The sequence below is a fragment of the Oncorhynchus nerka genome, linkage group LG12 (genome assembly GCF_034236695.1).
Source record: "Oncorhynchus nerka isolate Pitt River linkage group LG12, Oner_Uvic_2.0, whole genome shotgun sequence".
NCBI classification, from domain to species: domain Eukaryota; kingdom Metazoa; phylum Chordata; class Actinopteri; order Salmoniformes; family Salmonidae; genus Oncorhynchus; species Oncorhynchus nerka.
Genome location: NC_088407.1, coordinates 54,461,561 through 54,487,071, shown reverse-complemented (window position 1 = coordinate 54,487,071; position 25,511 = coordinate 54,461,561). Strand labels below are relative to the sequence as shown.

The 25,511-nt window shown below is 43.4% G+C and overlaps 1 protein-coding gene across 1 annotated transcript in view; it reads right to left on the bottom strand.

Annotated features, from left to right (window-relative positions):
* LOC115138375 (filamin-A-interacting protein 1-like) overlaps positions 1-15,784 on the bottom strand; it is a 28,210-nt gene extending 12,426 nt beyond the window's left edge. Inside the window, exons 1-4 of the mRNA XM_029675168.2 lie at positions 15,602-15,784; positions 1,465-1,755; positions 903-1,073; positions 440-618 (exon numbers count right to left, since the gene is read on the bottom strand). Of these exons, the coding sequence (XP_029531028.2) occupies positions 440-618; positions 903-1,073; positions 1,465-1,752 (638 nt within the window). The 5' untranslated portion in view covers positions 1,753-1,755; positions 15,602-15,784. The remainder of the gene's footprint in view (positions 1-439; positions 619-902; positions 1,074-1,464; positions 1,756-15,601) is intronic.
* Positions 15,785-25,511: the final 9,727 nt, after the last annotated feature.

The following is a 25,511-nucleotide window of genomic DNA, read 5'->3' as shown; positions in this document are numbered from 1 at the left end:
GATCCCTTGGTGATGGGCAATGTTGCCTCATCACTAACTCCGTTTTTTACCTTTATTTAACAAGGCAAGTCAGATAAGAATAAATTCTTATTTTCAATGACAGCCTAGGATCAGCGGGCTAACTTGCCTTATTCAGAACGACAGATTTTTACCTTGTCAGCTCAGGGATTCGATCTTGCAACCTTTCGGTTACTAGGCCAACACTCTAACCACTAGGCTACCTGCTGCCACTTATGCCTAAAACCTTTTCTTACTTCCATTCTTTCAGTTTTGGGTCCCCCCAAAAATGTACTTATATATAATAATATAGGCCATTTGGCTGACGCTTTTATCCAGAGCGAATTACAATCATGCGTGCATACATTTGACTTACGGGTGGTGCGGGAATTGAAGCCAATATCCTGTCTACAGAGCCCATCCCCTTTTCTCATCCTCTCACCTCTCTCTCTCCTGCTCCAGTAGGTTAGTGAAGTCGTCACTCTTGCTCATGTAGTCAGTGTGTTTGCGTTTCTCATTGTCCAGCTCGTGCACGGTGCGCCGGTGACACTTCTCAACCAATAGAAGCTGTTCCAGCATGCGCCGGTACGTGTCCTTGTGTTTCTCCTGTAGATGATCCAGCTGAGACACACACACAACACAGAATCTTATGAGACTGTTACTCTGAGAGACTGTTACTCTGAGAGACTGTTACTCTGAGAGTCAGCCACTGCACTTAAGTCTTGCTGACCTATGCATCCTTTAACTTTAAAACTAAGAAATTGTTAGAATAATGCAAAAAAAATATGAAATAAATAATAATCTTCAACCAGATTTGTCTGTATGAAGAAAGAAACAATACTACAGTCAATAAATGTTATAAGCACTTCCTAAGGTTAATAAGTATCTGTCAGTAGGTGACTAACTTCAGCCATTGGCCTCGGGTAGACATTGTCATTGTGTGTCCGGATGGTGGTGAGAAGGCTGTCTCTCTGTAAGGCCTGGAGGGCTGTGGTAGGAACTGCAGAACCATAGTGGGACTCCAGAGTCTTCTGTGTCTTCTCAGTCTTCAGCACACAGATAACATCCTCCATCGCCTGGGGGTTGCACAAATAAAAAACGAACAATGTTAGTACTCTGGAAAAAACGTGCAATTGTTTATTAGGAACTCCTTTAGCCCACCAAAGGACAACTCTTCCAAGTCCTTAATTGCATGTTATAAAACAGCATTTAGACAGGTTTTCTCTGTGTTAGTACCAATATCAGCCACTAGAGAGAGCTGTATGTAGAGAAATTGTAAATAAATTGTAATTTTGGACTATAGTATTGTGAGGGTTTACAATAAAATCATGGCAATACGTTCCACCTAGTGGATAATACAAGTAAACAACATCCCAGCTGACAAGATTTGTGGTCCAACCCACATGTAGCTATAAATCTATGTACAATATGAGCGTATGGTAGTTTATCAAAATGAGTGAGACTCACCTGAACCTCACATTCCATGACACCTAGCAGCCTCAGAAGGTCCTCTTTAGTAAAGTTGATGATTCCCAGTCTTTGGCCACTAGTCCCTGAGCTGTCCTCAGTTGACTTATCTATGTCAGAGACCACCAACCCCTCCACTTCCTCATTGTTTGGTTGAACTTTGACCTTTAGGCTCTTTATAGGTGCATGCAGATTTACTTCCTCTTCTTGGTTTATGTCATGCATTGCCTGGGGAACCCTCAGTACTCCATTGGCTGGGCTTTCCACCCCACTGCTCTTGGATCTCATCCTCTACCCGTGCAGAGAAAAATAACAGAGGAAATCATATTTTAATCCTGTGCTTTGCTCTACCTGTGCAGCAATGAATACAAATGAAGGAAAATGTCAACTAAATAATCAATGAACTTAATGTCAACAGAATCAGTGCAAACTTAGAGAGAGAGAGAGAGATCCTGGACTACATTCTACTCCGATTGTTGACACATCACTTACCACATCACTTTAGTTTAAGGGCCTTGGCCTTGAAAACTCATCTTCATACCCCTCCTCCCCTTCCTCTACCTTTCCCCCTCACTTCTATTCAATGACAGGAGGCACACAGGCTGAATTAGAGCTACATGAGGAAGTGTACAGTATTATCAGGTGTAATATCTCGGTTAACCCAGAGCTAAAGTCTCATGTAATTGGTCAGCTGCTCTATGAAGTTCTGCGCCCATACATGTTAAGAGAAGAGATGAAGAGATGCTGCAACCAGGAGCGGAACCGGAACGAGGCACTCCACCCTCACTCTTTACAAGTTATGGGTAAAGTCTATAGGCCAAAGGCCCTCTCCCCTTCCGAAATTCTTCAGAATCTATACACCTGCGAAATCGGGATTTATTCATATAACCAGTGACGAAAAACTCAAGTGCCGGAACTATTGCTGCTCTTCAGCTATCAGTGCAGATAGTATAAAGACAGATCTATGGTATCATTTATGTTCATGTAGTCTGTACTTGAGATTATCAGGTGTAAAGTCAACCAAAACAATACTCCAAGGCAGCATGTCCTTCATCTGTCATTCCTCTAATCTATACGAGCTCAGACAAATATTCAACATGCAAAATCACTCAACAGGGTGTGTGTGTTTCTGACAAGCCCTGTTCTTTCACAGAGGCCGTATCTCATGCTGGGTGGTGACACTTTGGATGGGAGGACACTGGAAAATATGCAACACCCCTGGGTGTTTGGCCTGTTTTGTCATGCAAATCAGAACAAAATCTGGGATCCCAACTCAAAAAGAAATACAGGCCTATAAACTATGTTGGCATATGCATCATATTATGCAGTAAGACCAGTAGGGTCATCTTTAGAGTTACATTGCATTCATGTTCTGTTGAGTCATCTCTGTGTCCATTGGGGTCAAGTGCACTGCACACAATATAGGTAATCAGTGCATGTGTATGTATGCGTGTGCGTTAAAACTTGTGTGTGTTAAAACTTGTTAAAACTTCATAGAGCTTCTCTCCTCGCCCCTGAAGGAGTTGTGATTAATGGAACAACTACAGGCCCCTGATATTGAGATAGTGTTCTTTCTGTAATCAAGTTCTGGTACAGTATGACATCAGTACTTTTAATTATTTACAGATAAGGAACAAATCCCCTGTACCTCCCAGGTGATGTCATACGACCCCTGACCCATGACTCATGCTCTGAGCCGTCCTGAGCTGAGTGAGATCACAGAACTGACACTCATTCTCTCTTCCCTCACCCGCTCCACTGCTGTCTCTGCTCTGAGATCAGTTAGAGATTCAATTAGATGTGCGACCCGCTTACATCTGCAGACTGCAGACCTTAACCACCTCCCTGGGACCTTTGAAACAACGCAACCCGGCACCAGAACAGCACAACAGTGGGACTGTGAACATCAAGAAAGAACAGTCTAACTCGTTGTAACCTCGATGAAAACAAGATGTTCGATAGGAAAGTTATGAGACTGGGAGCAAACCAGGCCTGCACCAATGACTGTCTGTACAGTACCAGTCAAAAGTTTGGACACACCTACTCATTCAAGGGTTTTTCTTTATTTTGACTATTTTCTACATTGTAGAAGAATAGTGAAGACATCAAAACTATGAAATAACACATATGGAATCAAGTAGACACCAAAAATGTCACGTCTGCTCCCGCTCTTCCCTCCCCTGGCGCTTGAGGGCGCCAGGCTGTCCTGCATCACGCACTCCTATCGTCCATTACGCACACCGGCTTTCCCTCGTCACGCGCATCAGCGATAATGGACTCACCTGAACTCACTCATCACCTGTTTATTACCTCTCCTATATGTGTCAGTTCCCTGCTCTGTTCCCCACTGCTGTATTAATTGTTTTTTGTTTGTGTTACTCATTTGCTGACGCTGTTCCTGTCTCGTTCCATGTCCGTTCTATATTAAATGTTTGACTCCCCGTACCTGCTTCGTCTCTCCAGCGTCATCCCATGTGACAAAAAAAGTGTTAAATCAAAATATATGTTATATTTGAGATTCTTCAAAGTAGTCACCCTTTGCCTTGATGACAGCTTTGCACACTCTCTGCATTCTCTCAACCAGCTTCATGAAGTAGTCACCTGGAATGCATTTCAATTAAAAGGTGTGCCTTGTTAAAAGTTAATTTGTGGAATTTCTTTCCTTCTTAATGCGTTTGAGCCAATCAGTTGTGTTGTGACAAGGTAGGGGTGGTATACAGAAGATAGCCCTATTTGGTAAAAGACCCAGATGCAGACACAGGAGGTGGATAGTACGAGTCTCAGAGTTCATTATAGTACAAGGTGCAGGCAAAAGGTAAGTCAAAGCAGGCAAAGAGTCGTAATCCAAATCAGAGTCAGGCAGGTACAGGACGGCAGGCAGGATTAGGGTCAGGACAGGCAGAAAGGTCAGAACTGGGAAGACTAGGTAACACAAAAAGTAGAGCCAGAAATCACGGGAACAAGCTGGTAGGACTTGACGGGACAAGGCATACTGGCAACAGAGAAACAGAAGACACAGGTATAAATACACAGGGAGTAATGGGGGAAGATGGGAGATGCCTGGAGGGGGGTGGAGACAAGCACAAAGACAGGTGAAACAGATCAGGGTGTGACAATTATGGCAAGAACATCTCGAATAAGAAAAGAGAAACAACTGTCCATCATTACTTTAAGACATGAAGGTCAGTCAATACGGAACATTTCAAGAACTTTGAAAGTTTCTTCAAGTGCAGTCACAAAAACCATCAAGTGCTATGATGAGGACTGTCTCTCATGAGGACCGCCACAGGAAAGGAAGACTCTGCTGCAAAGGATAAGTTCATTAGAGTTACCAGCCTCAAAAATTACAGGCCAAATAAATGCTTCACAGAGTTCAAGTAACAGACACATCTCAACATCAACTGTTCAGAGGAGACTGCGTGAATCAGGCCTTCATGGTCAAATTGCTGCAAAGAAACCACTAATAAAGAAGGAGGAGGTGTGATGGTATGGGGGTGCTTTGCTGGTGACACTGTATGTGATTTATTTAAAATTCAAGGCACACTTAACCAGCATGGCTACCACAGCATTCTGCAGCTATACGCCATCCCATCTGGTTTGGGCTTAGTGGGACTATCATTTGTAAAGTAAAGCCTCTCTATCCAAACACTGGGGTGAGATGCCCTGCCTTGTTGAGTCACACAGCTTCTGACCAACACTTCTAACACACGCAAATAGTGATCAGCACTGCCGTGCGAACATGAGTGGTAGTGGAAAATGAAGTTGGACTACAGTAGTTGGCCTACAGTAGTTGGCCTACAGTAGATGGCCACCAGTAGTTGGCTACCAGTAGTTGGCCTACAGTAGTTGGCCTACAAAATAGAGTTAAGAGAGGGTGTAAAAGGTCAGAGGGGAATCAGACACAATCAATGCTGAGCATATCTTGAGTGCTCATACTTCTACCATAAATTTCGAAACATAACGCTGGATAATGTTTTGAACTCTTGCTCAGGACATGAACTCAATGTGTCACTTGCATTTGTTATTGAAGTACATGCATACTTCCAGTTACGTAACTATGCAACAGCTTTTTAGAGTAAAGTATCACTTCTCTCTGGCGTTCATCTTCCATTTAACTTTGGATAAACACTTCAGCTCCAACTTCTGGCTCCTTTGGCTTCCACCTATGATTCCAAACTCCAAGAACACTATTATTTTTCCTCCAGCACAGTTTAATTAAACCGTTTCTTATTCCCACATTTCCGTGGGTATTGTGTAATACTGTCACATGGGACATGCATTACTTTGATTCAGTAGTAATGAGCTGATTGAGCCGTGAAAAGCCCAACATTCACAAGGAACTGAGGTTAGATAGATAACAGGCTGGACACTGTTGATTGAAACAGACCAGGATCAGGATATTGATCTATTGCTCCAACCTCACCAAGGCGTAATGATAACAAGACCTTCTCTATACCCTTAACTTCCTCCAACAGTGTGTTTTCTATAAACATTTCTATCAGATTCTTACAGGATGACCCTAAATGTCAGCGCAATGGTTTGCAACTGTTGTGATTAAAGTAGATTCTTAGCGGGCAAATAGGGATTCTAAAGCCACCTGGCCTCAAAGCTTCACATTCCATTCCTGCATGCTGCAAAAATGATCCGCATCGCTATAGCCGTGATCAGCAAATTAACACTTGTGTTTTATCTGCGGTGCGTGCAGCAGACTTAGGGGGAGTCCCACCACTTTAGGTTGGGACACAACATACTGGTCAAATGATCATTAAAAAAGTTACAAAGTTTAGCTACAGCTCCACCTCATACTGTACATACAATCCAAATTTCGACCACAACGTGTGTGGACATGCCATGAAATATAAACTGAGTTGGAGAGCCTGATTGAGCCAATGGATATGATCTCTTTCCCAGACCTCTCTAGCATTGGTGTTGTTTGTGTGAGGCCTGTCTTCATGGCGTGGATACTGCCACTCTGCCAGTGCCAGGGCCAGCGTTCTTCGCAGACAGCATAGCCGAATGGTCCTTATTAGGCCTGTAATGTCAGCAATGGTAAATAGATAGCTCCTAATCCCTGAGACACTAGTGCCAACAGCTGCTGGGATTCCAGGGACCCTCCAAAGTCTTTGGAAAAATCAATAGTTTGATTTGGGGAGTTTGATATATCCACGCTATGAATCCAACGTGACTAAATATGGGCTGGGAACTGTGCCTCAGCACAAAGGAGTTTGGCAATGTACCACGCCTGCAGACACTTATAAAATGAGATCCCAAGGCTCTTCCATCTTAACAAGGAAAACATGACCTCGCCAGAAAATACCAGTATTTCAATGATCGGATATTTCAATCAAACTTGACTCATGAATGTGGAAGAAATGGTCTAGAATCAAATATTAGTGTTGCAGTTTTTACAAGTCCCACTCCCTATTTCCCATGTAGTGGTACAAATTGGTCTGTCTCGGCTTTCTGCAGACACATTCTTTTGCAGACAAACAATGACCTTTGAGGTCCTAACAGACGTATTCCAGAGACAAATGTAGTTAAACCGAAGAGCGATGACGTCTGTTGTCGGTTGAGACAGCCGATCACACTTACATTACACACATTCCTCGTTGATTGATGTCATAGCATTACATTACACGAGGAAATTCTGTTTATTTCACTTGGAATTTCTTAAACCTTCCGAGATGATGGCCCCTGCTGACATTTTGTATTTGTATTTATTAAGGATCCCCCTTAATGTGTATATAATAGAACACATTATTTCACCACTACTATACCACTACATGTCGACAATACAACATGTATAATACCACAATACAGCAATATTGCAACATTACAATGTATGTTTGTGTAGAGTGCGTGTGTGAGCGTGTGTGCGTATGTGTGTGTGCCTGTGTGTGTGTGTGTGTGTGTCTCTTCACAGTCCGCGTTGTTCCATAACATGTAGTTTTATGTTTTTAAAATCAGATTTTACTGCTCGCTTGAGTTACATGATGTGGAATAGAGTTCATTGTAGTCATCGTCCCTGTCTTGTTGGCTACTTTACATACATTTTGAAATGGTACATCTAGTGATCTACTTCTGTTTATACTCTGCATCAATATTTCTTACACCTGACATGTCATCCTGCCAGAGCAATGTAATTTCCCGACCAGGTTTCAACTCATAGTATGCCCTTCATCATCACAGTCTTCTGATTGCATTGGTTAAATTTAGAGTTTCCACCATTAGCAAACACGGTCTCTTCAACATGAGGACCACAGTGTCTCAACAGTGCCATTTGCAGTGCCTTTGGCAAGTATACAGACCCCTTGATTTCTCCCACATTTTGCTAAATTACAGCCTTATTCTAAAATGGATTAAATCGTTTTTTCTCCTTCATAAATCTACACACAATACCCTATAATGACAAAGCAAAACCTGTTTAAAAACCCTGGAAAAATCACATTTACACAAGTGTGCTTAGGGTCGTTGGCCTGTTGGAAGGTGTACGTTCGCCCCAGTCTGAGGTCTAATCGTTCTGTAGATCGTTCTGTCTAATCGTTCTGTTTTCATCAAGGATCTCTCTGCTCCATTCATCTTTTCCTCGATCCTGACTAGTCTCCCAGTCCCTGCTGCTGAAAACAACCCCACAGCATGATGCTGCCACCTTTTACTGAGGAGTGGCTTCTGTCTGGACACTCTACCATAAAGACCTGGTGGAGTGCTGCAGAGATGGTTGTCCTTATGGAAGGTTCTCCCATCTCCACAAAGGAACTCTGGAGCTCTGTCAGAGTGACCATCGGATTCTTGGTCACCTCCCTGATCAAGGCCTTTCTCCACCGACTTCTCAGTTTGGCCGAGCAGCCAGCTCTATGAGGAGTCTTGGTTCCAAACTTCTTCCATTGAAGAATAATGGAGGCCACTGTGTTTTTGGGGACCTTAAATGCTGCAGACATTTTTTGGTACCCTTCCCCAGATCTGTGCTTCGACAAAATCCTGTCGGACAATTCCTTCGACCTCATGCCTTGGTTTTTCTCTGACATGCACTGTCAACTGTGGGACCTTATATAGACAGGTGTGTGCCTTTCCAAATGATGTTCAATCAGTTGAATTTACCGCAGGTGGACTCCAATGAAGTTGTAGAAACATCTCAAGGTACGAGCCATGGAAACCGGACACACCTGAGCCCAATTTCAGGTCTCTAGGCAAAAGGTCTGAATACTTATGTAAATAAGGTAATAAGGTATTTTATTTTGAATACATTTGCAAAAATGTATAAAAATATGTTTTTGTTTTGTCATTATAGGGTGTTGTGTGTAAATTGATGAGGGAAAATTTGAATTTAATCAATTCTAGAATAAGGCTGTAACGTAACAAAATGTGGAAAAAGTCAAGTGGTCTGAATACTTTCTCGAAGGCACCGTATGACAAAAGGAAGACATGCACTGTATGGATTCATGAGTGACAGAAGTTGTACAGGGAAGGACCTTCAGTAGATGAAGATGTGTCAGCTAGTATGCCCTATTACTGTACGCAGTAGGCCTATCAAATCATATGCAATTCACATAGGCCTAAATGTGCACATATAAGTATCTCCATATGTTCTGAACAAAGAACTGTACTGTTGGTTAAGGGCTTGTAAGTAAGCACTTCACAGTAAGGTCTTCACCTGTTGTATTTGGCACATGTGATTGGATTGATTTGAGGTTTGCATGTGTTGCATCTCACAGCAGATGTGATCTTCACAACTCTACTGTGCTGGGTAGCAACCCAATTCATATGATCTATTTAGGGAGCAACATGGAGTAGGTTTACAGAATCTGTAAATGAACACCAACCAATCAAGAACCAAATTCCTTGAGTAATGTGACATGATTGGATATAACGTTTAAAAGGAGATTCTGAGAGGCGTGGATCATGGGTCATGTTCAGGATGTTGCACTTAAGGCCATCGAGTCTGCAAATTAGACATGGGTGAAGCACACTCAGATACAGTAGACTTACACACTAAATCATGAAGTCAGTTATTTCTCTGAAGTCTAAAATTAGAATTCCACTGAACCACTCCGGAATTCCACAGGCCCAGTCAGGTGGTCTCTGCATGAAATTCCATACAGTTCAAATGGTCTGCACTGATCTGTCCATGTACAACATGACATGACATAATATTACATGACATTACATGATCGTTTCACACTGCTGGAAGAAAGCGGTACACATTTAGTCTCTTGACTCTGTCCAACTCAAGAGCCCCGGCAGTCAGCCAGTGCAGACACTGATAACCCAGAAACCTATTTCAGAATGGTGCAGTCAACAATGTGCAAAACCGTCCAAATCGATGACATCAGAGAACAAACGGAATTCTCCAGAAGTCCATCATGATGTCACTCCCTCAACCTGAATGAGGGAGGAAGAGAGGAGCAGCCTGGTTGAGATCACTGATTACTACAGTAAGTCTCTCTTCAGGGGAATTCGAAGTCTCAATACATGAACCGTTCAAAGGTTCAGCAGCCAGTTTCTTTGCATGACTACTATTTCTAGCTAGAAGAGACTGTGATTTTAGCCAGCAGATGACATCAGTGTATGTGCAACATTTTAGACTGAGCCAATGAACCATTGTATTTCTGTTCAAAATGTTGTATCAACACTGGGCAAATGTGCCTTATTGGTTTATTAATACATTTTCAAGTTCATAACAGTGTGCTCTCCTCAAACAATAGCATGGTATTATTTTACTGTAATAGCTACTGTAAATTGGACAGTGCAGTTAGATTGATAAGAATTTAGGCTTTCTGCCAATATCAGATATGTCTATGTCCTGGGAAATGTTCTTGTTACTTACAACCTCATTCTAATCACATTATCCTACGTTAGCTCAACAGTCCTGTGGGGACCCACCGATCCTGTAGAGGTTATCTGACTTGTTTAGTTAAATAAAAGTTTAAAAAATAAAAAATAAAATATAGGCAGTCTGGTGCCACTCCCACAACACACTATAGGCAGTCTGGCCCAGTGGCGGTCAGTGCAGTTTAAGATGAGGGAGGACCTTTTTTTTATGAGCATGGCTTTATTTCCTTTACAGCATATTGGATGACTCTCATTCATATTCCATTCACCCAGTTCAATGTAACCGTGATAAGTTTAGGGTACTACATGATTCTCAAATTTTCCCTATACCCATCATGAGGTTGCTACAACCTTGCCTATAAATGAAAATGTACAACTTAGGTGCACACAGGTCGAGAGACAAATTTCAGGTGACATTAGTCCAACAGTTGCAAACGAGAATTTCTATTGGACAATTTCAGGTATGTTTATCCCTGTTTTGTTCTGTTTGCTTCTGTTTAAGAAATGTTTCTCAACAGAATCGGCTAAATTAATACACCCTGATCATGCGTGAACAGAGTTCACTTTCAAAACAGCCACATTGTATTCCTTTTCCTCCCTTCGCTTGTGGACTTCAACGCACAGCAAATCAGCTCTATGTGACCATGTGAAAAAGCCTTTCCAAGCCAAACGTATACACACAGCCTACATCGTTGTCACCATATTAGCTAAAGTAACGTCATAGTCAGCAAAGCTAATAGAACTGACGCGTTAGTAAACCCGCTACAATCATGCAGTAACGTTAGTTACAGTGTACTGTCAGTAAGCATCCCTCTGTTGGAGCAGAGTGTTTCAGTAGGCTAAACTAGCTAGCTGCATTTGCTAGCGAAGTAAGTGAAACTGAAAGTTTAAAAAAAGACAAACTCTCTCTATTTCGCTCTTGCTTCTCCTTCATTTTGGAAGAAATTAATTTGTTCAAAACTGTTCAACTATTGTCTTTCTCTCTCTTTGAGTCAACTACCCACCACATTTTATAAACTGCAGTGCTAGCTATCTGTAGCTTATGCTTTCAGTAATTCTCTGATACTTTGATTGGGTGCACAACATGTCAGTTTATGCTGCAAGAGCTCTGATAGGCTGGAGGACATCCTCCGGAAGTTGTCATAGTCACTGTTTAAGTCTATGGATGGGTAGTGAGATCCGTGAGCCTCCTAGGTTTTGTACTGAAGTCAATATACCCAGAGGAGGACAGAAGCTAGCTGTCATCCGGCTACACCATGGTGCTACCCTACATAGTGCTGTTGAGGCTACTGTAGACCTTCTTTGCAAAATAGTGTGTTTTAATCAAATATTTGGTGACGTGATTATATTTAGTATAGTTTTATCTAAAATAATTGCTTTTTAAATGTTTTAAAATGGACATTTTTATGAAATTCACTGAGGAGGATGGTCCTCCCCTTCTTCCTCTGGCCCACACCCACAACACACTATAGGCAGAAACATGCCTTCTAAATGTCACAGGAGTGATGAGTTGGATCATTGAGTTAGCCACGTGAAGCAGACCTCTGTTTCCATCCATATGAGGAAAAAAATACATTTCAATATACACTGGACAAAAATATTAATGCAACATGTAAAGTGTTGTTCCAATGTTTCATGAGCTGAAATAAAACATCCCAGAAATGTTCTGTATGCACAAAAAGCTTACTTCTGTCAAATGTTGTGCAAAATGTGTTTACATCCTTGTTAGTGAGCATTTCTCCTTTGCCAAGATAATCTATCCATCTGACAGGTGTGGCATATCAAGAAGCTGATTAAACAGCATGAACAAGGTGCACCTTGTGCTGGGGACAATAAACAATCACAACAATGCTACACGTCTCAAGTTTTGACAGTGGGCAATTGGCATGCTGATTGCAGGAATATCCACCAGAGCTGTTGCCATAGAATGTAATGTTAATTTCTCTACCATAAGCCGCCGCCAACATCGTTTTAGAGAATTTGGCAGTACGTCCAATTGGCTTCACATCCGCAGACCCCATATAACCACGCCAGCCCAGGTCTTCCACATCCGGCTTATTCACCTGCGGGAACACCTGAAACCAGCCACCCGGACAGCTGATGAAACTGTGGGTTTGCACAACCAAAAACTGTCTGCAGAAACTGTCAGAAACCATCTCAGGGAAGTACATCTGCATGCTAGTCTTCCACACCAGGGTCTTGACCTGACTGCAGTTCGGCGTTGTAACTGACTTCAGTGGTCAAATGTTCAACTTCGATGGCCACTGGCACGCTGGAGCAGTGTGCTCTTCACGGATGAATCCCGGTTTCAACTGTACCGGGCAAACAGCGTGTATGGCGTCGTGTGGGCGAACGGTTTGCTGATGTCAATGTTGTGAACAGAGTGCCACCATGGTGGCGATGGTGTTATGGTATGGGCAGGTATAAACTACGGGCAACGAACACAATTGCATTTTATCGATGGCAATTTGAATCCGCAGAGATACCATGACGAGATCCTGAGGCCTATTGTCATGCCATTCATCCGCTGCCATCACCTCATGTTTCAGCATGATAATGCACAGCCCCATATCGCAAGGATCTGTACACAATTCCTGGAAGCTGAAAATGTCCCAGTTCTTCCATGGCCTACATACTCACCAGACATGTCACCCATGTTTGGGATGCTCTGGATCGACATGTACGACAGCATGTTCCAGTTCCCGCCAATATCCAGCAACTTCGCATAGCCATTGAAGAAGAGTAGGACAATATTCCACAGTTCACAATCAACAGCCTGATCAACTCTACGCGAAGGAGATGTGTGACGCTGCATGAGGCAAACGGTGGTCACACCAGATACTGACTGGTTTTCTGATACACAGATGCATATCTGTTTTCCCAGTCATGTGAAATCCATAGATCAGGGCCAAATGAATTAATTTCAATTGACTGATTTCCTTATATGAATTTTAACTCAGTAAAACCTTGAAATTGTTGCATGTTGCATTTATATATATTTTTTCAATGTCAATGGCAAAAAATCTATTTCAAATACATATAGATACTGTACATTTGCAGCTTTGCTAAAATGCATGTAAAGCCTTAAAATACATTCCAGAGATGTATTGGATTTATTTTTAAGGAATAGTTGCACCACATTAAAACGAGAGTTCAGTTCATATAACAGGGTTGACCTGTAAATGAATCACTAATCACCTGAAATAAATAATTATCTTCAGAAATAACAATCAAGCAACAAACTTTACAATGATGGTGTAAACTTGGAGAATTTTTGGGGATGAGTGGGTTAAAATCTTCCTAGAAGTCACAGAGGGTATATAGCGCTTTGGAACAAAACTCAAATATGACTGTGAGATATATTGGAATAGTGCAGGAGATTGTGTGTGCTCTATTCATTCTATTTCTATCTACAACATGCAGTTCCAGATACAGCCCTGTCATTAGTTGAAAGCGGCCAATCCTATAGTTTCAGAAAATTATCCACTTCCTGAGATCTGTATTCAAAAATGGTTTTTAAGTAGTTGCTTTCTCAGATCTGCATTAAAATAGTTTTGAAAAGTAGTCATTTTCTGAGATCTGTATTCAAATAATTTTAAAAAGTAGTACTTTTTGGGATCTGAATTCAAATAGTTGTAGTCACCTCCAAAGTAACTATTTATTCCCCTGGAATAGTTACTTTCCCCAAAGCGTAGTTAAAACTGTAGTTATCCCAGGTCTCTTGCTGATGGCAGTGCACTGGACAGAGGACACATGCCCAGGGGATATAATCACCCCTTATGCACTCTCTATAAGTAGAATATTGGATATGTTCTATCCAACAATCTAGACATTCCAAAGCCTAGGGCATGATGTACCCTGCAGTATCAGTACTGGATGTACATTCACTATTGTGCTGCGTTGTCTTCCACTGCTGATAGAGCTACATTACCTCACAGCTTAGCCATGGGGTGGTGACGTGAGATGCTCTGTGACAACGGCATACTCAGTGGAAAGGGAAGCAGTTTGAGTAAGCAAGTGCCCTCTCTGCACCTGTGGCACTTATATGATATAGCTTGGTCTGTCTGACTTAATAACTCTTCAAACATTGTAACACACCGGGCCAGTTTTAATACTGTGTCTGATTCACACAGGTATCTGAATGAACTGTGGTGACCCCTGGAAGCAAAACGCTCACGTGTGTAAAGTAAACTACTGACACAAACATTTGGAAAGGATCTCCTTATCCCTGACCTGGACAAAGTGCCAAAAATGTTAATGGCGGATATCTCTCTCTCTCCCCTCCTCCATGTATCTACCATGATGTCATTAAGTGCTGGAGGACCACATCAGCTCGAGTGGGAAAAGCTCAAGTATCTCTCCTCTCTCTCTCCCGGAGCTGGTCTGGATTAGGAGCACGACAAAGACAGATAGGTGCTGAGGAGATGAATGACAGTTAACCTAAAGTATGCCTGTACTGCACTCCCTTTAACCCTTAAAAAGATAGATATGTTGCACATTTCGTTTTGGCTCAGCTAGACAGTGTGATGTATGCCTTGACAAATGGATTACAGTTCGTGAGAACCAAATGTACACGAATGCTCTGTGATTTATGGCATGGTGATAAATGAAATAATTGAACATCACTCAAATGAATTAATGACCAGGTAGAAAGTTGAGCCCCTCTAGACAAGGTCCAGGGAAGAGGTCTAAACAGAGGAATCTGGATTAGCGGTTCCTTATCTTCCAGCCTAAATATCTCAGGAGAACATAATTTGTCCTCAGAAAGTTCTTCTCCCTAGTTAAACGCCAGAAGGGCTTCTCACACTGCTTTTACATAACAATGACAGAGGAACAAGTAGTGGTTTATAGGAAATGCTAGATTAATGACTCTCTCTTTCCGGTGTGTGCTGTCACAGTGCCTGTGTCTAGCTCCTTGCTAATGACCATTCTACCTCCTGAGAACAGTCTAAACACATTTACTCTCTTAAAAAACATGTCATCAACTCAAAGTGTTTTAATACACGTGGACATCATGGATTTTAACCCATTCATACTGCACAAAGCAGGCAGCCACAGTCCACTGAAATAGATGGTATTCCGACACACATTACTCCCTAACCTACAGTATATCAGTGCAGAACAGCACTGGCAAAGTCCAGCAACAGTAGTAGTCCTCTCTGCATTTCAAACTCATAATACTAGAGCATTTCAGCTGATAAGCTTAGCTCCTGCCACGGCACTGGCAAATGGTTTAACTGTTTAGAGAGGAGAGACGCATGCTTTCACTACTTAATGCGCACTATGTAGAAGACCTGTACTTTCTTACCTGTTCTTTCTGGTCCCCAGGGTTAGGTTTGGAGTGGGGCTGAAGTTAATCCTACAGGAGACTCAGTCTGTCCAGCTCTGCTCTCTCATTTCTCCTCCTCTAGGATTCCAGGTCAAGAAGAAAATGCTACAGCAAAGAGATCTGGGTCTCTCTCTCTCGCTCTACTCCCTACTCCCCTCTCTCATACACACATTCTCTTTACACTCTCCTCTCTCTCTCCCTCTCTCTCTCTCCCTCTCTCTCCCTCTCTCTTTCTCTGTAAGTCAGCCAAGGAAATACACTCTTTGAGGAGTCAGTGAGGGAGTGCTTGTGACAGAGAGAGAATGGAAGGGAGTAAGGGTGAGGAAGTCTGTGTTTGAAAGGAGCCATTGCTCAGCAGGGAGAGAGAGGTGCAGCAGTATGATGTCCTTTGTCACATGTCCAGGTCTTTTCATCTACTCTTCGTTTGTCCCCAGTCTTTCAGTGTGTAGACGGAGGCTAAAGCATGGGTGTATATTTAACTACTCTGCTGCAGTCACTAGGAGTTGTTAGCAGTTGAAGCCGTTTGTTTGGAGGCTCGCTGCCGGGTTAGCTGGCCCCCTGGCTCCCCTCTCCACTCTTGACAGCGGAGATATCCCACTGGGCACACCATGTCATTTCAACATGGAAATGTGGGTAATATTTGGTTGAGACGTTGATCAGTGACATTTCAACCTTTATTCACCCACTCAAAAAGACAGCCAGAAGTTTGTTGAATTCCTAATGTGTTACAACTAAAAGCACAAACAAATCCCAACAAAAAAAATATGATTTTTGGTTTAGTTGTCATCAACCATTTAAAAGCACAGAAAAGGCCTAGATCAGATCACACGTTAACCAGCGATAGCCGACACCCGCATAGCTGGTGCTTTGGTGGTGTCTGAGGTAGACCTGTGAAATCAGATAGGCTGCTCGTGTGGTCATTGTCACAAAGTCACACCCGTCTCACTTTTGTGAGAAGTTCAGAATGAGAATGTGTAGACTAAATAGAAATAAGGCACGAGGTGGTGTGGTATATGGCCAATATACCACGGCTAAGGGCTGTTCTTAGGCAAGACGCATCAAATCAAATCAAATGTATTTATATAGCCCTTCTTACATCAGCTGATATCTCAAAGTGCTGTACAGAAACCCAGCCTAAAACCCCAAACAGCAAGCAATGCAGGTGTAGAGGATGCAGGTGTAGGAAAAACTCCCTGGAAAGGCCAAAACCTAGGAAGAAACCTAGAGAGGAACCAGGCTATGAGGGGTGGCCAGTCCTGTTCTGGCTGTGCCGGGTGGAGATTATAACAGAACATGGCCAAGATGTTCAAATGTTCATAAATGACCAGCATGGTCAAATAATAATAATCACAGTAGTTGTCGAGGGTGCAGCAGGTCAGCACCTCAGGAGTAAATGTCAGTTGACTTTTCATAGCCGATCATTAGGAGTATCTCTACCGCTCCAACTCTAGAGAGTTGAAAACAGCAGGCCTGGGACAGGTAGCACGTCCGGTGAACAGGTCAGGGTTCCATAGCCGCAGGCAGAACAGTTGAAACTGGAGCAGCAGCACGGTGTACCTGGACACAGCCCTTAGCTGTGGTATATTGGCCATATATCACAAACCCTAGAGGTGCCTATTGCTATTATAAACTGGTTACCAACATAATTAGGGCAGTAAAAATATATTTTTTGTCATACCTGTGGTATATGGTCTGATATACCACATTTGTGGTTTGTCTTATTTGTCTTAATGCAACTCTGTGCAGCCATTGGCAATGTCCACTTTAAGTATGAGGTGGCAGGGTAGCCTAGTGGTTAGAGTGTTGGGCTAGTAATCGGAAGGTTGCAAGTTCAAACCCCCAAGCCGACAAGGTACAAATCTGTCGTTCTACCCCTGAACAGGCAGTTAGTTAACCCACTGTTCCTAGGCTGTCATTGAAAATAAGAATTTGTTTTTAACTGACTTGCCTAGTTAAATAAAAATAAAGTTTTTTTTTTTTTTTTTTACAAAAAGTATAATGCCGAGAGCCGCTTGTGGATTTGACAGCTCTAACGCAAGTCCATCTCAGACACCCGCAAAACAAGCGTGAATCGGCAAACGTGAATCTGATGGAATCTAGTCCAAGGTTAAAATGGGAATAAAATGTGAGATATTTAGTATTTATACAACAACTTCATGTGTTGTTACAGTGCTTCATCTAATATCACAACCAAAATGACCTGGATTGCAGTTGTGATTACATTAGAAGTACATACTGTAGTGCAAGTGATCAATGCTGTTCGAGATTTGGGACATATTATTATAACAATGGTGAAGATCTCCACAGACCTGCAACCTTTGCAGGCTATCTTGAACATGCACGCTTTCTATCATTACATAAGAAGACATTTATAGTTACAGTCACCTCACAATGTGGCCATGGATGTGTTACTCATTTTAAGGTTGAGTACAGTGCCTTCAGAATATATTCACACCCCTTGACTTTTTCATAATTTTGTTGTGTTACAGCCTGAATTTAAAATGGATTCAATTGTGATTTGTTTTGTCACTGGCCTAAACACAATACCCCACAATGTCAAAGTGGAATTATGTTTTTCAGAATTTGTTTACAAATTAATATACAAATGGAAAGCTGAAAGCTGAAATGTCAATAAGTATTCAACCCCTTTGTTATGACAAGCATACATTTCAGGCGGAATAACCTGTTTAGGGGATCTGCGTAGTCCTGGTACCGGTTCCGACTGACATTTTCACTTATAAATCTGTGGACACCGTAGATCAAAATGAATTATAGCCCTGGTTCCCATGGACACAATATTCAAATTACTTTGAAACAACATTGATTCAACCAGTTTGTGCCCAGTGATATGCCACTTTTCTCTCTCCCATGCTGGGAAAGTCCAGCACGGCCAGCCACCCCAACCCATCCCAGAGGCAGTCCAAGACACTGCCAGTTGCTGAGCTAGCGAGGGCTGGGGCTGCCAGGTTCTTCAGGACTTTGGCAGTTAGACAGCTTACAATCCAGACCGCTTACATAAAAATAAACTAAATTAGTTTGCTGAGCTAAATGTGTACAGTATATTGTTTACAGTGTCAATGGGCATGGTTGGCATCGTTGTGAGGTCAACGTGGGTGTTGTTGGACATGTGAAATGGACTTGTTGTAACGGCTCTCTTCTATCTCCTCCTCTGACGAAGAGGTAGAACAAGGATCGGACCAAATGCAGCGTGATGATGATTCATTATATATTTTAATGAAGGAAAACCTATACATACAGAAACTACAAAAATAACGAAATGAAATAATGAAAACCGAAACAGCCCTATCTGGTGCAAACACAAAGACAGGAACAATCACCCACGAAACACTCACAGAATATGGCTGCCTAAATATGGTTCCCAATCAGAGACAACGATAATCACCTGACTCTGATTGAGAACCGCCTCAGGCAGCCATAGACTACGTAGACACCCCACAAAACTCCTAAGACAAAAACACACCACAATAACCCATGTCACACCCTGGCCTGACCAAATAAATAAAGAAAACACAAAATACTAAGACCAAGGCGTGACAGAACCCCCCCCTAAGGTGCGGACTCCCGGACGCACCTCAAAACCATAGGGAGGGTCCGGGTGGGCGTCTGTCCATGGTGGCGGCTCCGGCTCGGGACGTGGACCCCACTCCATAAATGTCATAGTTCCTCCCCCTCGCGTCCTGGGATAATCCACCCTCTCCGCCGACCATGGCCTAATAGTCCTCACCCAGAACCCCACTGGACTGAGGGGCAGCTCGGGACTGAGGGGCAGCTCGGGACTGAGGGGCAGCTCGGGACTGAGGGGTAGCTCGGGACTGAGGGGAAGCTCGGGACTGAGGGGCAGCTCAGCACTGAGGGGAAGCCCAGCACTGAGGGGAAGCCCAGCACTGAGGGGAAGCCCAGCACTGAGGGAAAGCCCAGCACTGAGAGGAAGCTCAGCACTGAGAGGAAGCTCAGGCAGGTAGTCTGGCAGATCCTGACTGGCTGGCGGATCTGGAAGAGTCTGTTGCTGGCAGATCTGGAAGAGTCTGGTTGACTGGCAGATCTGGAAGAGTCTGGTTGACTGGCAGATCTGGAAGAGTCTGGTTGACTGGCAGATCTGGAAGAGTCTGGCTGACTGGCAGATCTGGAAGAGTCTGGCTGACTGGCATATCTGGAAGAGTCTGGCTGACTAGCTGCTCTGGCTGCTCCTGCAGACTGGCAGCTCTGGCTGCTCCATGCAGACTGGCAGCTCTGGCTGCTCTATGCAGACCATGCAGACTCCATGCAGGCAGCTCTGGCTGCTCTATGCAGACTGGCAGCTCTATGCAGACTGGCAGCTCTGGCTGCTCCATGCAACCTGGCAGCTCTGGCTGCTCCATGCAGACTGACAGCTCTGGCTGCTCTATGCAGACTGGCAGCTCCATGCAGACTGGCAACTCTGGCTGCTCTATGCAGACTGGCAGCTCTATGCAGACTGGCAGCTCTGGCTGCTCCATGCAACCTGACAGCTCTGGCTGCTCCATGCAGACTGACAGCTCTGGCTGCTCCATGCAGTCTGGCAGCTCAGGCTGCTCCATGCAGACTGGCAGCTCAGGCTGCGCTGAACAGGCAGGAGACTCCGGCAGCGCTGGAGAGAAGGAAGGCTCTGGCTGCGCTAAACAGGCGGGAGACTCCGGCAGCGCAGGAAAGGAGAAAGGCTCAGACTGCGCTGAACAGGCGGGAGACTCCGGCAGCGCTGGAGAGGCGAGGCGCACTGTAGGCCTGATGCGTGTTGCTGGCACTGGTGGAACTGGATAGAGAACACGCACAGGAAGCCTGGTGCGGGGAGCTGCCACCGGAGGACTGGTGTGTAGAGGTGGCTCTGGATAGACCGGACCGTGCAGGCGCACTGGAGCTCTTGAGCACCAAGCCTGCCCAACCTTACCTGGCTCAATGCCCACTCTAGCCCGGCCAATACGAAGAGCTGGTATGAACCGCACCGGGCTATGCACCCGCACTGGAAACACTGTGCGCTCCATAGCATAACACGGTGCCTGCCCGGTCTCACTAGCCCCCCGGTAAGCACAGGGAGTTTGCGCAGGTCTCCTACCTGGCATAGCCATACTCCCTGTGAGCCACCCCCCCAATACATTTTTGGGGCTGACTCTCAGGCTTCCATCCACGTCGCCGTGCTGCCTCCTCATACCAGCGCCTCTCCGCTTTCCCCGCCTCCAGTTCTTCCTTGGGGCGGCGATATTCTCCAGGCTGAGCCCAAGGTCCTTCACCGTCCAGTTCGTCCTCCCATGTCCAGTCCTCTTTTCGTTGCTGCTTGGTGCGGCTACACTCCCCTGGTTTAGCCCAGGGTCCTCTCCCGTCGAGGATTTCCTCCCAAGTCCAGAAATTCTTATCGCGCTGCTCCTGCTGCCGCTGTTGCCTGTTACCACGCCACTTGGTCCGGGTGTGGTGGGTGATTCTGTAACGGCTCTCTTCTATCTCCTCCTCTGACGAAGAGGTAGAACAAGGATCGGACCAAAATGCAGCGTGATGATGATTCATGATATATTTTAATGAAGGAAAACCTATACATACAGAAACTACAAAAATAACTAAATGAAATAATGAAAACCGAAACAGCCCTATCTGGTGCAAACACAAAGACAGGAACAATCACCCACGAAACACTCACAGAATATGGCTGCCTAAATATGGTTCCCAATCAGAGACAACGATAATCACCTGACTCTGATTGAGAACCGCCTCAGGCAGCCATAGACTACGTAGACACCCCACAAAACTCCTAAGACAAAAACACACCACAATAACCCATGTCACACCCTGGCCTGACCAAATAAAGAAAGAAAACACAAAATACTAAGACCAAGGCGTGACACTTGTGGGATCTGGAGCACAGCCTACAATGGGTGAGAGGTAAAGAGTCCAATGAGGACATAACAAGAGTGTGATGCACATTTCTCAATGTTGTCTAATCACTAAGCAGAAACAAAAACAAAAAAATAACAGTTACTTCACAATTATTTCACAGGAATAGCCATCCAATCCTCAACTTTTTCCTGTGCTGTGTTAGGCCACTGATTCTCCTCAAAAACACTTCTGTTCACACATACCCGTCACTTATGTGGGTGTAGTGTGCTGATGTAATACTTTGCACAATCAAAGAACAAGCACACACACACACACAAAGAAAGAGAGCGAGAGAGAGAGAAACCCACTGCATGGTGCTTATACAGTGCATTCGGAAAGTATTCAGACCCCTTCCCTATTTCCACATTTTATTACATTACAGCCTTATTCTAAAATTAATTCAATACATTTTCCCCTCATCATCCACACATTTTAGGCTGGGTTTCTGTACAGCACTTTGAGATATCCGCTGATGTAAGAAGGGCTATATAAATACATTTGATTTGATGATCGCCCAAACAGAAATCCCTTATTTACATAAGAATTCAGACCCTTTACTATGAGACTTGAAATTGAGCTCAGGTGCGTCCTGTTTCCAATGATCATCCTTGAGACACACCTGTCTATATAAGGTCCCACAGTTCAGAGTGCATGTCAGAACAAAAACCAAGCCATGAGGTCGAAGGAATTGTCCATAGAGCTCCAAGGAAGGATTGTGTCGAGGCACAGATCTGGGGAAAGGTACCACAACATTTCTGCAGAATTGAAGGTCTCCAAGAACACAGTGGCCTCCATCATTCTTAAATGGAAGACGTTTGGAACCACCGAGACTCTTCTTAGAGCTGGCCGCCCGGCCAAACTGAGCATCGAGGGAGAAAGACCTGACAGAGTTCCTCTGAAGATGGAAAAACCTTCCAGAAGGACAACCATCTCTGCAGCACTCCACCGATCAGGTCTTTATGGTAGAAGCCACTCCTCAGTAAAAGGCACATGACAGCCCGGTTGGAGTTTGCCAAAAGGCACCTAAAGACTCTCAGACCATTAGAAACAAGATTCTCTGATGAAACCAAGATTGAATTATTTGGCCTGAATGCCAAGCATCACGTTGAGTGAAAACCTGGCACCATCCCTACGGTGAAGCATGTTGGTGGCAGCATCATGCTGTTGGGATTTGTCAGCAGCAGGGATTGGGACACTAGTCAGGATCGAGGGAAAAGTTGTATTTATTTTATTTCACCTTTATTTAACCAGGTAGGCCAGTTGAGAACAAGTTCTCATTGACAACTGCGACCTGGCCAAGATGAAGCAAAGCAGTGCAACAAAAACATCACAGAGTTACACATGGGATAAACAAACGTACAGTCAATAACACAATAGAAAAATCTATATGCAGTGTGTGCAAATGTAGTAGGATTAGGGAGGTAAAGGCAATAAATAGGCCATAGTGGCGAAATAATTACAATTTAGCGATTAACACTGGAGTGATAAAGTACAGAGAGATCCTTGATGAAGACCTGCTCCAGAGTGCTCAGGAAGTCAGACTGGTGCGACAGTTCACCTTCCAACAGGACAACGACTCTAAGCACACAGCAAAGACAACGCAGGAGTGGCTTCGGGACAAGTCGCTGGGCCACTCTGTCCTTGAGTGGCCCAGCCAAAGCCGGGACTTGAACCCGATTGAACATCTCCGGAGAGACCTGAAAATAGCTGTGCAGCAACGCTCCCCATACAACCAGACAGAGCTTGAGAGGATCTGCAGAGAAGAATGGGAGAAACTCCCCAAATGCAGGTGTGAGAAGCTTGTAGCATCATACCCAAGAAGACTCTAGGCTTTAATCGCTGCCAAAGGTGCTTCAACAAAGTACTGAGTAAAGGGTATGAATACTTAAATGTGATATTTATTTATTTAAATTTTAATACATTTGCTACAATTTCTAAAACCCTGATTTTGCTTTCTCATTAAGGGGTAATGTGTGTAGATTAATGGGGGATGAACAATGTAATCATTTTCTAGAATAAGGCTGTAACATAACAAAATGTAAAAAAAGAAAGGGGTCTGACTATTTTCCGAATGCACTATATTGTCGAGATGCGCTCAGGTGGCAACATAGTGCTCTTACTTGGTCTTGACCCGTTTTGTTTTTGACATCAAAGTTCATTGCAGCTCTTGATACCTAAAAATACAGATAATCCAAGGGTTAATACACTCTGCGGTCTTGCCTCTGTTGTCCTGTGCCACTCCATGTGAATCATTGTGAAACGCAAAACACAGTTGTTTGACAGCCTCTTTCCTTTCTACGCATTATGTCACCCCATATGAACATGTGGTATCACGGAGTAGATCTATCCAAGCTGAGGGCATCATAAGTATATTTGGATTGAATGTCATATTTCCCACACCCAGATGAGGTCATGTGGTCAGTTCCAGTAGAAGGAAGGAGGTTTGTTATTTTTTCAGTCTGTATTTACCCTTGAGATGGTGGTCTTATTTCAGAGAATCAGCACGTTGGTTAATATGATTCACATTGATGTGGCTTACTAACGTAAAGTAGCCCTCATTACCTCACACTAACTTGTCTCAGATAATCAGTGTGAATAGAAATCACACCGAACAAATACAAGATGACCGACCAAATATCCCACCAACAGAGTTTACATAATGATGCAATATTTTTTTTTCTTATTGATATCAGATTAAAAAAGGATCAAAATGCTGTCATTCTTATAGACCGAGTTATTGTCCTTATGCACACAGTATATACTGCATTGCATTTGAACTATTTGTGAGAAGTCAACAAAGTCACCTTCAAGCTACTGACATAAAAAGAGCCTATAATGTATACTATGGAAGGAATACTATAGTATACATAAAGTAGTAAAAAAAAGAGTAGTGTATATATACTATAGTAATTATTGTAGTGTTTTTGCAGACTGTAGTATTAAAGGCAGTGTTTTTAGGGACGGTATTATACTGTAGTATTTACTATAGTGTTTTTGTGGACTGTAGCAAGCTATACTATAGCATTTACTAGTGATGTTACGTGTGATACCAAAACTCTGAGGCATTGCTGACTTCGAAGCTGTGTGCCAATGAGTGTCACAGTATCAGAAGAACGTCATCAGTGACGTCAGAAGCTTCGTTTGATCCAACATCGTAGTGTAATGCAATGAACCTGGAACACAGAGTGTATGTGACTGCTCCAGAACAACATTTTGGTGACACGGGTAGAAAACAATTCTGTTGCGTTGGGTTTGTCATATATATACAGTAGTCAATATTTCCTGTGTTGCATCTTCAAGAAGCATGCATACAAAGAGCGTGTCATTTTCAATTCATGTGATTCATGCTACAGCTAAATTCCTATTTAAATATCACTGATATGAGAAAACACAGGATCACACAATCCCGACTGTTTCATCACCTCAACTACAGATATGAATGATTAAGACAGGAATGTTGTGTGTCAACTACATGGCCGCCACCTTGTGGGGAGCTGTGGATAGTACAGTGAAGCTGCAACAGTGAGGCAACATTCCACAGGCCACAATCAACTCTATGCCAAGGAGATGTGTCGCGCTGCATGAGGCAAATGGTGGTCACACCAAATACTGACTGTTTAAAAAAAAAGTATGTATCTGTGACCAACATATGCATATGTGTGTTCCCAGTCATGAGAAATCCATAGATTAGGGCCTAATTAATTTATATCAATCGACTGATTTCCTTATATAAACTTTAACTTAAGATCTTTGAAATGGTTGCGTTTTTGTTTTTGTTTAGTGAAAATATACAGTGGATCTCCACCTATGAGGTTAGAAATAACATTTACATTTGGGTCATATTTAGCAGGCACTCTTTTCCAGAACAATTAGGGTTAAGTGCCTTTTTTAAACGCACATCAACAGATTTTTCACATATTCGGCTCAGGAATTCAAACCAGCAACATTTTGGTTACTGGCAAAACACTATTAACAGCTTGCTTTCAGT